This window comes from Hypomesus transpacificus, unplaced genomic scaffold (genome assembly GCF_021917145.1).
Source record: "Hypomesus transpacificus isolate Combined female unplaced genomic scaffold, fHypTra1 scaffold_42, whole genome shotgun sequence".
Classification (NCBI taxonomy): Eukaryota; Metazoa; Chordata; class Actinopteri; order Osmeriformes; family Osmeridae; genus Hypomesus; species Hypomesus transpacificus.
Window position 1 is genome coordinate 1,947,856 of NW_025813938.1, and position 13,826 is coordinate 1,961,681.

A 13,826-nucleotide genomic window follows, 5' to 3' on the forward strand; every position below is an offset into this window, starting at 1 on the left:
TATCAAAACATCGGCATTCACAGAGCAGGTGCTCCTTTAAGTGGAGTATTACAATGTTCTACTTTTGGCACTGGCGACATGCATTTCATAAACAAATCATTCACACGACCCTGTCCGCCCTCATCTGTTTAGTAGCGTACTGAAAGGTATGCATATGTTGTCAGCGTCCGCCGTCGATTTAACGATAAACTACAATGTAAATCTATGCCCTTCAAAATACGAAGACTATGCAACCGATTCCGTCGGTTAGGTCCACAGCACCGAGTAAAACACAGTTAATCTAAACGTAACGAAGTATTGGTGCCTCCTAGTGATAGTGTAGAGAAGTGCCGCTTAACCCCAAGGCAGCGGACAAGGTTCCTGAATAACTCAAGGCGTCCACGGAAATTGAGCAACATTTGAAAATCTGGATGTGAAACAATATTCTAGTAGGGAAGCAAATCAGTGACAATGTTTTGAATTTTAAAAGGCATTGAATACTTAATAGCTTAGCCTACTGAAATGTAAACACCACCGAATTCATATTTCAGCAGTTGGACCCTTCTCGGAGAAGTGAGATGGTTCAATTGCATTCAGTCTCGGTTGCCTTACCTATTCTTGGTATCCCGGATGTTTCCATTGGATTTTTGTTGTTGTTGAAGGTGGTAGGCCTACTGTAGCCTACCTAACAAAACGCTATGGGTATTAAAATCCCAATTGGGCGAAACACTTCTTTCGTTTCTCACCCGAGGGTTGTTTAATTCACCGGTTGCAATTCACCAATGAGCAACGCCCCCTTCCCCCCTCCCTCTCCCGACGTAAATAGGAAGCGTTTGACGTGGCAAGGTCCGGACATCACATCGTCGAGCATCACCTTAGAGCGTAGACTAAAAGGCCAGTTGCTACAATTTGTTCATCATACCCACACCTGCTTTCAGGTCGAGTCGAGGACCTGAACAAGCAAGGAGAACCGGGCTTTCAGCGCGCCCTACGCAAAGCAGGGACAAACCATGTGGTGGTTCGTCGTCGCTAGTTTTTTCCACTGTCTGTCGGCCTATGATGTAGATTTGAAGAAACTGGATGGTCTCGCAAAAGCAAAGGTGGAGGTAAGGTAACCTACAACGCGTTCTGTTTCTTTTGTCTGCCTAGTAATCTTACATTTAAGATGGTACGTTAATACATAGGAAAGATCATTTTTTGGTATGCTTGCTTCTATAGGGGTTGGACATTCAAAATATTTATATACGTATCTTGAAAACCGTTAGTAACGGTTTTCAAGTAGCTGGACTGCATCCATGTCGTTGCAATCATATAGCTATGACTACAGTTTCTTTTCCATCCAGTTTGTGCGCGGGCCTGGCATTACTTTTTAAAGATCTAAACTAAGCGAACAATATCCAATTAGTTTGGGAAGTATTTAAGATTCCGTATTTATCAGAGAAACTAACCAACAACCACGGAAATCCGTTGTCTTCATGATGAGAATAGGTCAGTGTTATGGCTACGTGTCTGTAAAATGAGACGAAGTTCTCAAGTTGCATACCTGGCAATAAACATTCATTAGAGACCGTGTAGCACGTAGCCCCCCAGGGCATCCCTGATGGATCACACCTAGGATAGTTTTTACAGCTTTATCCCTTCCACCTCTTGGTTTCTGTACAGTAATTCACATCCGGGTTATCGGGCATTCCACAAAACTGTACTTTAAGGTAGCCTTCAATCCTGGTCCTCAGTGCCCACTGTCCTGTACGTTTGAGATTTTTCCCTGCTCCGACACACCTGATTCAAATGAATAGCCATTATCAGGCTTCCACAGAGCGACTCATTAATTCTGTTCACGTGGAACATTCACTTGTGTACACTTAATATTCACTGTTTCCCCATTATGTTTTATCTTTCACTCTCTCCCTCAGTCATGTGGTGGGTGACAGCTGAACAGGTTGAGAGAGGTAAGCCCCTTTAGCTTTACAATACCATAATAAATACAGTCTCTTTGTTTTAGATTTAAGTATTGTGCTTTGTGTTGTTAATCATTAACTTATTTCCACAGGTCAAAGCCTTTGTCAACCAGGATATTCCTCTTTAGTATCCTTTTCCTAATGCAGTCAAATAGGAGCACACAAAACATATGCTCACTTAGAACTAGGATAGAAACGTGACTGTGTCTGTCGTCTGTGTACAAAACACCATCCACAGGGTGCCCCATAGCTCACCATACACACAGTCCACATCTCCCCTGGTGAACCTTGACCTCTCCAGCCACAATCTGGTGATGAAGCACATCCCTGGAGCCGACCCTGAACTTGTCCTCCTTAACCACTACTACGAGGAGCTGGATGTAAGTCCTGTATTCCCCCTGCCTGCCTGCTAGCGGAGATGTGATTTACTGCTTTACTTTCTACGTGCACTGTTTCTGTGTGTCGGTTTAGGTCAGATTGTCTGCTCAAATGGTTTGAATATAAAATGGTTTCAGATTCAGTGGTTAAGCCGTTGTGACGGTTCTGTATAAGGAGGAGACCTGGAGGGTTGGTTTAGGTGCAGTTCTACAGGCGTAGAGATGTGAGGCCGTCTGCGATAAGCTTGTAAAAATGGCTACACGCATCCATTTGATGAGATGAATGTGTCTGCCCTGCACAGCGCATCGGCCTGTCCGACATGACCCGCTCCGAGATCAACGAGCTCCTGGGCCAGCTGGGCTTTTACAAGAAGGCCGAGCCGGAAGACGAGGTCCCGGAAGAGTTCCGCTTCTCCCCCGCCAAAGACAGCCCCTTCAAAGACGGCGAGGAGACCCCGTCCTCACCCCCGCCCGCAGAGAGCGCCTCTCCAGAGGTAGGGCCTGAGGACGGGCATTCTGACCTGTAGCCCCTTCTCAACTAGCGAAGACAAGCCTCGTCATTGTAGCCCGCAACAGAGGTTGGGGGTTAAAATGTCTGCCAAGCAGGTTCTGGTTCAGCACTTAAAATAAGGTCAGAAGCACAGATTTGGCCCTCCCTAGGCTCACGGTTAAGACGTTTCTTTAGAATCTGTTCGGTTGTTTGTTTCAAGGGCTGTGTTGGGTTGTTGTTTGTTTTTACGATGAATGTCAGGTGTCTTACGGAGTCATCGTCTCCGCTCAACTCTCATGTGTGCTTATGACTTCCTGTTTACTGGGAAACTGAATGACGCTCCAGGCTGTAAATCGTTCTGATTGGCTTGGAGCTGATGACCCGTGTTCTGGTGGCAGAAGTTTTATCACTCAGGAGGACCGCAGTGGAGGGAATGATGTGTGTGATAACTGATGTTACAATAAAAATGACCCAAATTATTCTTTGTATCTGTGCCATTTCTAAACTGACTTTCAGATCTTTATTAAAGTAAAGGGAGTCAGGTGGCTGAGCCGTTAGGGAATCGGGCTAGTAATCTGAAGGTTGTCAGTTTGATTACCGGCCGTGCCAAATGACGTTGTTTCCTTGGGCAAGGCACTTCACCCTACTTGCCTCGGGGGGAATGTCCCTGTACTTACTCTAAGTCGCTCTGGATAAGAGCGTCTGCTAAATGTAAAGCACAGCTTCCTCCTCTTTAGTAAAAGTGGACAGCAGGGCACAGTAAAACACTGCATTGAAAACAATGTTTAAAACAATTTAAAGCAACAAAAAAAAGACAAGTCCAGATTTTCCATAGTTGGTTTAAATTTAATTCACATTTCACTGTGTTTGTATAGAAACTTGTTTTATGACAATGTGTCCAAACTTATGTACAGCATTCACTAGTTTGTGGAAGCCCTTGGACGGACAGGAATATTTTAATTTAGTAATATTGGTCAATGTAAAGTCTAAAAGCACAAAGTGAAATACAACAAAAACAACCAACATTTTTTTTAAATTCTTGAAAAATAAACCGTTAAAATACATATGGAATAAAATTCTCCTTGAACATGTTTTCTTCCTTTGATAAAGTTCAGAAAATATACATTAAAGTATATTCACGAAAGTATATTCTGCCTTAATCATCAATACTCTTACGTTTACCTTTTGTAAAACTGACTGAGCTGTAAGTCAGCTTTCATTTGGGCACAATACTCAAGAAGTCTACGAGGCTAGGTTTACTTATTCACTGATTTCGCACTAGACTTATTTACTGAGCTTTAAAACGTCAAACGTATAGAGTATGGTCTAAACACCTACTAATGAAGCCTTTTAATAACACGCGACCCAAGCATAAATAAAGAACTCTCTAAAACACGTACTTGGTTGTGCGGGCTGTGGTGGAGGTGGGGCACGTGCAACAAGACAGTGAGGCTTCGAGATTCTCCGTCGCTAGGTTATTATGACAAGTGGGGATATTCAGGTGACACAACCGTATCGTGATTCAATGGGGGTTGGTTTTTAGCTTAGCCAGTCAGCGTCGAGCCTTTCTACAATTCAATTCAATTCTAACAATTCAAGTATATATGTTTTAAAAAAGCATGCAGTTTTGGTGAAACCTTTGACAGTACCAGAGTTAAAACGGACATAATGTGAAAACATTATGAAAAGCGTTTTTGCTTCACAATTGCTATCAACAGCTTGGGTAACGTCGAAAATGCATTCAAAAGTTGATCAAATGTAAGCTTTTAAGAGGGAATCTTCCAAAACGCGAGTAATATTGCCTATCCACTTAAATGGATTATAACTGGAGTTTCAGTATAAAATATCTATCTAAGCTTAGAAAGATTGGTAGGGCTCTGATGAAAAGCAGACTTTGGTGTTCTCTTTCTGGAAGAAGAGGGGAGTGTGTCACAGAGAAGGGGAATCCTCCTCAATCCTCCACCACAGTCAACACAAATACCGATGCCATCACGATACCTACACACATATACACAACACGCTTTCCCCCGTGGCACTTACTGGCATCACACCCCGGTGTCTTGGCTGCAGTTGGGTGGAGGGGGGGTGTTAGGTTTGGGGGAGGGAGCAAGGGGGGTGCGATGGTGTGGAGGCCCAGCTCTGGATCACGGGGTGAGCCACACCCCAGCGGGGCCAGGTCAAAGATCGGAGAAGGAGCGTGCCACTTTCATCTCATGCCTGCGCAGGTGGTTGACCAGGGACTGCACGTAGGTGAAGACACACTTGGAGTCTGGCTTCCTCCCCATGATCATCATGTCCTCCACCTCCAGCAGGGGCATGCAGTTAGCGTAGGCCCTGGAAGGGGGGAGAAGGGGGAGACCGGAAGGTAGTCAGATGGAGAATTGGAGGGAGAGAGAGGGGAGGTGGAGAGAGCGAGGGGGGGGGGGGGGGATGGACCCTTAGAACTCCCCCAAGAGAAAAAAAGTCTGTCTGTTGTATATATCTACTGCAGTGTACCGCATAAATCTAATTTCAGTGCAAGAATATAATTTATGAGCTTGCCTATGCTTAAAACAAGTACATTTGGCTGCCAGTTCAGGAAGTGTTCCGGCTCATTCATGTTCACAGCTGTCCCACTCACTCACCTAGCACAACTTGGGACATTCATTTAAGCACTTCTTTTAAATACAAACTAAACTCTATAAACTGTCAAAGGTGAAACATTTAAACTGGGCACATCCAGAAAACATCTTCAGTTTGATGGATCCAGAATTAAACTGTAAGTCATGCTTCCAACCACTAGGTGGCGATAGTCACTTAGAAGCCTTGCAGCGCTGGGGACAGCGCTCTGAAGAGGGGGGCTCTGCTAGTTATAGTCTGACCTGCCAAGCCAGGAGCAGAGAAGAAGAAGGAGAGGGGAAACACTGCAAGATAGGAGAGACAGAGCTCGACCATGGGACCTGCTGAGGGTCAGCATATCCAATAAAAACCCAACTGACAGGATACAGAATGAAGCTATACTTGGTTGTCTCTCTGAGGCTGAAACATGAGGACTTTGTGCACCTTCTCTAACTCCCTACTGGGCCACAATGGTACAATAAAATGATGACATTTTCCAGGTGGATAAACACTGGTGATCCCAAATCCAACGAGAGATAAACACACACACACACACACGTACAAAGGGACCGGCATTTCTCATTCCCAGCTACCTAGTTTCCAAGCTCTGGGTCTCCAACACTGTGAAGCTGCAGCTCCTTTTAAAGTGTGGAGCTCCAGATGTGCTGGTGACTGATTGGCTCTCTGCCTGGACCTCAGCCTTGTGGCCAAACACACACACACATATATACACACACACAGCTACACATTGTTGTGGAACAAACATATCCCCTCTCCCACAACCCCTTCCCCCCCACGTTATATCTCAGCACCGTGGAGAGATTCCTCAGTGGGCTTGCCACCCCTTCCCTCGTCCCTCCCTCCCCCCTTCTCTCACCATGAGCGTAATACCGGCAGGACTGCGACTTTAGGAGGAGTTTTTGGTTTTGACCAGGCCCTTGGTCACCAGGCCCCGGTAGAACTCCTGCAGGTATGTGTACACACACTTCCAATCCGGCTCACGCATCTGCACCATGTCCTCCACATCCAGCAGCTGGGGGCAGTCTGCCAGCCTCCTGCACCCCACCAGGACCAGGGGGCAGGGGGGAGAGAGAGGGGGGAGGAGGAGAGGGGAGAGAGGAGAGAGGAGAGAGAGGAGAGAGGAGAAGGATAGAGAGGGGGGAGGAGAGGGGGAGAGGGGAGAGAGGGGAGGAGAGAGAGAGGAGAGAGGAGAAGGATGGAGAGGGGGAGAGGAGAGAGAGGGGGGAGAAGGATAGAGGAACAGCAACAGAGAGAGAAGAGGTACGGACAAGACGACAGAATAAAAGATGGAGAGAGAGAGGTGGGGGTGGAGAGAGAGAGAGAGAGGTGGAGGTGGAGAGAGAGAGAGGTGGAGGTGGAGAGATAGAGGTGGAGGTGGAGAGAGAGAGAGGTGGGGGTGGAGAGAGAGAGAGGTGGAGGTGGGGACGAAGAGGGAGGCAGAGAAGACAAAGCGGTGAGCAGCCAAATCCAAGGGTTCAGGGTGAGGAAGACAGACAGAGAAAGAAGACACAAAAAAATAAAAACAACAAAAGTTACAGTCTCCGTTTGGACAGACGCATCCATGAGTTGACATGCTTCATGAACATCATGACACATATGTGCACACACTCACAGAAACAAATCAAATAGAAAAAACACAAAAATGGCAAATGGATCGTCGGACGACATCCATTTTGCATTTGTGGTTTTGTTTTGTTGTCGTTTTTTCTGTGCACCGACACAAGAGACCGGGGTGGGGACATCAACAACAGGAAGTGGCTTTGTTTTGTCCCACAAATACAAGAGAGACAAAACAAACAACACCAAGGATCCTACAGTGACTCTACAACACACACACACACACACACACACACACACACACACACACACACTGGTGGTGCACAGGGATGTTGGTGTGTGTGTGTGTGTGTGTGTGTGTGTGTGTGTGTCTCAGGCAGAGGGGTGTGTGGTGCCCAGGAAGAAAGTGACATTGCAACACAGTGAGGAGGTTTGGAGGAAACAGTGCCAGTGTGGTGATCACCCCTCATCATCATCATCGTCATCATCATCATCATCATCACAGTTGTTCTACTGGCAGGTGGCACAAACACTGGCAGATGACAGGTCAGAGAATGAAGGGTCACAAGACCCCAAAAGAAGAGGAGGTGGAGTGAGAGAGGAGGAGGAGGAGGAGAGTAGAGGGTAAGTAGGAGGGAGGTCTGGGCTGCAGTCAAGGCTACTTCCTGTCAGGTGGTCGTTTGGGGAATGGGTATCCACCAATCTCAGTACAGATGGATGGAGAGTGGAGGTTCAGAGAGGAGCAGGAAGTAATAGGAGGTGATCCATGACCTCAAGGACCATAGGAGATGGAGCGAGAGAGACTGATGAAGGGGTAAAATGGTAGACAGACATCTGGAGGAGTACACCTTCGGAAGCCACTGTGCTGTGAATCCATCCATCCACCCACCCATCACCCACCCATCCACCCACCACCCACCCACCCATCCATCCATTGATCCCTGTTGAGAGATCTTCATCTCCCCTCCCCAGCCTGGAGGAGCAGGGAGGCTGGGAGGCAGGGAGGCAGAGAGGCTGGGAGGCAGGGAGGCAGAGAGGCTGGGAGGCAGGGAGGCTGGGAGGCAGGGAGGCAGAGAGGCTGGGAGGCAGGGAGGCTGGGAGGCAGGGAGGCAGAGAGGCTGGGAGGCAGGGAGGCAGAGAGGCTGGGAGGCAGAGAGGCTGGGAGGCAGGGAGGCTGGGAGGCTGGGAGGCAGGGAGGCTGGGAGGCAGGGAGGCAGGGAGGCTGGGGAGTTCAGCCCAGATGAGCCTGAGGATTCCACTAAACCAGGCCTGAATGTTGACGTTACTCAGGTTGAACTAATGACCTGGAGAGGCTGTACCGGGGAACACCTGAGGTCTGTTAGTTTGGGCACGTCGAAGCGAGGAAAGATGGTTATCTCTGGGGTCAAATGTTGGGCTGTGGTTTTGTTGGTGTTGAATGGTCGGTGCAGCAGATGCATATCAGAATCTGGCCCAGCTGAAAACCTCTGACTTGGAGAAAGAGTTTTGTGCTGATGTAGGTGAAATCGCACACACAAATACACACGCTAGTCAGGAACGTCACCCGCTGAAGACGTTCCTCTAAGACTTCCTTCCGTCACGCCGCCGGAGGTCGACCACCTTGCAGCTCGCAACAACACGGACTGTGTCGGTTAGCTCGTGTGACGGACGCCCCAAAAACGCGACAGTACGTTAGGAGTACTCACTCTGCCGTGCTGAAGGCCACCTCGAAGTTGTGCCTGCGGTTGCTAGGCGTCAGTTCGGAGTAGTCGAAGGCCTCTGGGAAGAAGTTGTGCACCAGAGCGCAGAACGCCATACCGTCGCTCCAACAGGAAGAGAAGTTCTGAATCTCCACGTTCTAGGAATGACAGAAGGAAAATAACCGTCACAGAAAATAAACCGCTAATTGCTGCTACCCTCGGAGCAGAACAAGTGAACCTCAGAAGGACTTAGAGGGAGGTGGTTGAAGGTAGCGACCCGGATGACGCGGCTTGGCTCACCTCGTAGGAGCGGGTCTTGGCACGGCACCAGTCCAGCAGCATCTGCTTGATGGAGTTGGCGTTGGGCACGCCAAAGCTGGTGGAACGCTGGACGTTGTTCACCTTGGCAACCGCTTGATTCCCGGGGCTGAGGAAGAAGGCTCAGTTAGCCTCACTAGCTCTCCCTTTTCATTCTTTTTAAAGATGTAAATTATATACATATCTTTGGGGCATTAAATGCTTCATCAGATCGTTGGACAGGAAAGGGAAAGAGAGAGAGATCCAGCAAAGGGCCAAGGCCAGATTTGAACCCAAATCTCTGCAACCTACACGGTACACACTTATCCGGTAAGCTCCCCCCCCCCGTCATGTGTTCTCCAGGATCCTTACCCTCCACTCTCCAGCTTCTCGATCATTGCCCGGCGAGCCTGCATGGCGGACGTCTTGGGCAGCGTCTGGGCCCTCATCAGCTCCTTACGCTTCTCCGCCTGCCGGCGCTCCATGGCGGCCAGACCGCCGCCGCCGCCGCCGCGAGGCGTGGCATCGTCCTCACGGTCAAACACACTGGGACAGAGAGAGAGAGGTCATAGGTCACACACACTGGGACAGAGAGAGAGAGGGGTTATAGGTGAAACTATCTATAATGATTCATTTAATGCCTCGGTCAATGCTAACGCCACCAGAGATATCGGAGGACTGTTCACTCACCTGCCCACTTTCTTAGTGGAGGAGGAGGAAGAGGAGGAGAAGCTGTAGGACTTGGACTGAACAGATCCTTCTGTGGAGAACACAGGATATGGAGGCATCACACAACAAGCCTTCGAACATGACACTGACCCCAGCCACCATCTCCTGACCTAGAAGAGGAAGGGGAGGAGGAACTTACTGTCTGTCTTCTGTAGGTAACTGGACTCCATGATGGTGCTGCGGCTCGACCGGCTGCCATCATCTGGACACACAAACAAACAGGTATCAGCTGTCTGGAGAGGCTTTGAGCGGCTCCCTACAGGGTCAGCAACAGGAGCTGGGGCGCTGCAGGTGAACGCACATTTGTATCATTTTTTGGAGGGCGTTATTTATCAATAGGACAGTAGGTTTATCAATAGGACAGTAGGAGAGAGAGGCAGGAAAGCAGAAAGAGAGGGGAAGTCAGATTTTCATGTGACCAGTGTCATGTGACCAGCGTCATGTGACCAGAGTCCTGGGCCTACCGGACTGGGCAAAGCGGTCTGTCTTGGTGAGCTGGCTGAGGGTTGAGCCGTCAGCTGACTTCTCCACCTTCTTCACCACCACCTCCCCTGCTGCCCCCGGCGTGCGGCCCTTCTGAGCGCGCTCCTCACGGTGCTGCCGCAGTTCCTGCAGACGAGTCTCACGCTCCTTCTCTCTCTGGTCTGAGACGGAAAGGAGGAGGAGGAGGAGGAGGAGGAGGAGAAGGAGGAGGAGGAGGAGGAGAGGGAGGAGGAGGAGGAGCAGGAGAGGGAGAGGAGGGGAGGGGGAGGAGGAGAGGGAGGAAAGGGAGAGGAGGGCAGGAGGAGGGGAGGGGGAGGAGGAGAGGGAGGAGAGGGGAGGGGGAGGAGGAGAGGGATAGGGAGAGGGAGGAGGAGAGGGAGGAAAGGGAGAGGAAGGCAGGAGGAGGGGAGGGGGAGGAGGAGAGGGAGGGAGGGAGGAGAGGGGAGGGGGAGGAGGAGAGGGGAAGAGTGAAAAGTCAGCGGAAAGGAGGAGGAACTGAAAACAAGCTTCACCTCCTCAGACAACACAGTCAGACTAAACAGGGAGGTCATATTTGAGGAGCAACACTTGGTGGATTCTTTCCAAAGCGCCGTCAAAGAGCCTCTGAACCCAAACAGCCTCGCTGCAGGTTTACGACTCCCCCGAGCCCACCCCTGGCTGTGTGTGGGCATGTGCTGTGTGAGGATCAAACAGTCCCAAACAAAGAGGCTAATCGCTCCATCGCTTCAACCGCCAGCCAAGACCAACCAGAGCTCTCCAACACGGAGATATCCTAACGTCCATGCTGCCCCCCTGTAGTCTTACCTGGCCTCTTTCCTAAGTCCCTTGCGTTCTCACCATGACCAAGCTAAACACACAAATCGTCAGTCTAGCAGAAGTGCTAGCGAGATCTGTTTTCTGGGGCTGGATGCAGAGTAATTGTCCTGGCTTTCTCCCCGAATCCCACACTGCAAAAACTCTAAATATAACCAAGTATGATAATGTGGTTGTTAGATTTTAAATCTTCTTGGCCTCGTTTCTACTATAAATGGCTGATCTAGTGACTTAATTGAAGTAAACAACCGGTTATTTAAAGAAAGTTTTCCAAGTCAAATCCACTTTGCACCGCCTGGCATGTTATCTTGAGCTGGTTTTGTTGCACTTAAATTTGACGGGGCGCTTCCAGGAAGAGGAAACACCTCGCCCCAGATGTGCCCAGATGTCTCGCACCCCCAACCCCACCCTCACCCCCCCTCCCTCACCCCCCACCCTCACCCCCCTCCCTCACCCCCCCACCCTCACCCCCCTCCCTCACCCCCCCACCCTCACCCCTCACCCTCACCCCCCTCCCTCACCCTTCACCCCTCACCCCCGCCCCCCGAACACCCTCATCACACGTGGCCGGGGAGGTGAGTGTAGGGGTTCTCTCACAGCATCCAGGCTCATGCACGTTAACGGGAAGTGTAGACATGTCCCTCACCGCCAACCACAGCCCGAGCCACCGCGCTCAATGAGCTTGACGAACAGGAAGCCCAGAGTGTTGAAAGGTAACGTTTGTAAGGAAGGGCGACTTTAACGAGGTGCGGTTGACGATGACGGAATGTGACAGGCTGACGATGCAGGCAGGCACGGACGGAACACAAAAACAACAACAAGACGAATACACACGGCTTCACTCTGCCATGAACACGCCATGAACACGCCATGAACACGCCACACAAACCTGTCCTACCTATTTCCTCCTGGGTACAGCCCAGCATGGCCTCTGGGGGCAGGAGGGGGGGAAGAGAGGAAAACATGAGAGGGGGGAGGGAGAGGGGGGGGGAGAGAGGGCTCACTCATGTAGCTAGAGAGGGAGGAGACCACAGATATAACTAAACGACTGGAAAGAGAGAGGGAGATGGAGAGGGAGAGAGAGAGAGAGAGGGAGAGATAGAGAGAAAGGGAGAGAGAAAGATAGAGCTAGAGAAAGGTAGAGAGAGGGAGAGATAGAGAGAGAGAGAGAGAGAGAGAGAGAGAGAGAGAGAGAGAGAGAGAGAGAGAGAGAGAGAGAGAGAGAGAGAGAAGATGTTTGACTTCCCCTGAAGGTGGGGGACAGGTCTGGTCTGGCCTCACCTCTCTTCCTCTTGCGTAGCTCCCTCATGGCCGCTCGGATCATCTTCCTCTCCTCAAAGTCTTTGGATTCGTCCAGCTGTGGGAAAACAAACAACACGGCCGTCACAGATGGAAGGAATGAGAGATGTCGCCCCCGACAACGCTGTTCCAGCCCCTCCCAGACACACCACAACGCTGTTCCACAGTTAAAAGGGTGAATAAACACACACAGTGTGTATGTTTACGCTGAGGAAAACACCGGCCCACAAATTAGGGATTGGAGCAAAAAAAACTGAGTAGGCAGGATGGATGAAGGATGAATATTAAGTGGAGGATGGATGAACGGATGAAGTGAATGGATGAAGAGAAGGGGTGGGTGAATGCATGAAGTGAGGGATGGAGGAAGTGCAGGATGGAGGAAGTGAGGGAGGGAGGAAGTGAGGGATGGAGGAAGTGAAGGATGGAGGAAGTGAGGGAGGGAGGAAGTGAGGGATGGAGGAAGTGAAGGATGGAGGAAGTGAGGGATGGAGGAAGTGAAGGATGGAGGAAGTGCAGGATGTAGGAAGTGAGGGAGGGAGGAAGTGAGGGATGGAGGAAGTGACGGATGGATGAAGTGACGGATGGAGGAAGTGAGGGATGGAGGAAGTGAATGATGGAGGAAGTGAAGGATGGAGGAAGTGAGGGATGTAGGAAGTGAAGGATGGAGGAAGTGAAGGATGGAGGAAGTGAAGGATGTAGGAAGTGAGGGATGGAGGAAGTGGAGGATGGAGGAAGTGCAGGATGTAGGAAGTGAGGGAGGGAGGAAGTGAGGGATGGAGGAAGTGACGGATGGATGAAGTGAGGGAGGGAGGAAGTGAGGGATGGAGGAAGTGACGGATGGATGAAGTGACGGATGGAGGAAGTGAGGGATGGAGGAAGTGAAGGATGGAGGAATTGAAGGATGGAGGAAGTGAGGGATGGATGAAGTGAAGGATGGAGGAAGTGAAGGATGTAGGAAGTGAAGGATGTAGGAAGTGAGGGATGGAGGAAGTGAATGATGGAGGAAGTGAAGGAGGGAGGGAGTGAGGGATGGAGGAAGTGAGGGATGGAGGAAGTGAAGGATGGAGTGGGTACCATTCTGTCCAGGACCTCCTCATCCTCGATGGCGGCCAGCTGTTCTTCCGTCAGTTTTCCGGAGAGTTCCTCGGCTCTGGGCCGGGAGCTGGATGATCCGTTGGGGATGACGGGGGCCTGGCAGGCCACCTGCACCGAGGGCATCGAGGCAAACACCGGCTCTGACACCATCACCGGCTCGGTCTCCATCTGCACACACACACACACACACACACACACACACACACACACACACACACACAGAGAGACATTAGTCATGGGGACATTTAGGGGGCTGTATTACATTCCTTTGGGACAAATAAAAAATGATACACTGGTTACGTTCAACACATTATGTTAAACACAGGGATCAGGATTTCAAACAACCTTGGAAGGATAAGGGATTAGACCTCAGCCAGACCCGAGCAGCTAGCCAGCTAGCTGAGGCTTCACAGTAGCAGGCAGAGCAACCCTCCACCACCCACACCCCTCC

The 13,826-nt window shown here is 50.2% G+C and overlaps 2 protein-coding genes across 2 annotated transcripts in view; one reads left to right on the plus strand and one right to left on the minus strand.

Moving 5' to 3' along the window:
- The first annotated feature begins 783 nt into the window (after positions 1 to 783).
- On the plus strand, positions 784 to 3,283 carry selenom (selenoprotein M). The gene is made up of 5 exons (XM_047016710.1): positions 784 to 1,085; positions 1,893 to 1,928; positions 2,030 to 2,064; positions 2,239 to 2,317; positions 2,617 to 3,283. The coding sequence occupies exons 1-5, from the start codon at positions 990 to 992 to the stop codon at positions 2,839 to 2,841; spliced, it is 471 nt and encodes a 156-aa protein (XP_046872666.1). The 5' UTR covers positions 784 to 989; the 3' UTR covers positions 2,842 to 3,283.
- A 346-nt stretch (positions 3,284 to 3,629) lies between these two features.
- Positions 3,630 to 13,826, minus strand: part of smtnb (smoothelin b) — a 55,891-nt gene continuing 45,694 nt past the window's right edge. Inside the window, exons 12-21 of the mRNA XM_047016714.1 lie at positions 13,355 to 13,543; positions 12,263 to 12,338; positions 11,880 to 11,912; positions 10,150 to 10,329; positions 9,825 to 9,887; positions 9,647 to 9,716; positions 9,329 to 9,502; positions 8,960 to 9,086; positions 8,666 to 8,817; positions 3,630 to 5,138 (exon numbers count right to left, since the gene is read on the minus strand). Of these exons, the coding sequence (XP_046872670.1) occupies positions 4,982 to 5,138; positions 8,666 to 8,817; positions 8,960 to 9,086; positions 9,329 to 9,502; positions 9,647 to 9,716; positions 9,825 to 9,887; positions 10,150 to 10,329; positions 11,880 to 11,912; positions 12,263 to 12,338; positions 13,355 to 13,543 (1,221 nt within the window). The 3' untranslated portion in view covers positions 3,630 to 4,981. The remainder of the gene's footprint in view (positions 5,139 to 8,665; positions 8,818 to 8,959; positions 9,087 to 9,328; positions 9,503 to 9,646; positions 9,717 to 9,824; positions 9,888 to 10,149; positions 10,330 to 11,879; positions 11,913 to 12,262; positions 12,339 to 13,354; positions 13,544 to 13,826) is intronic.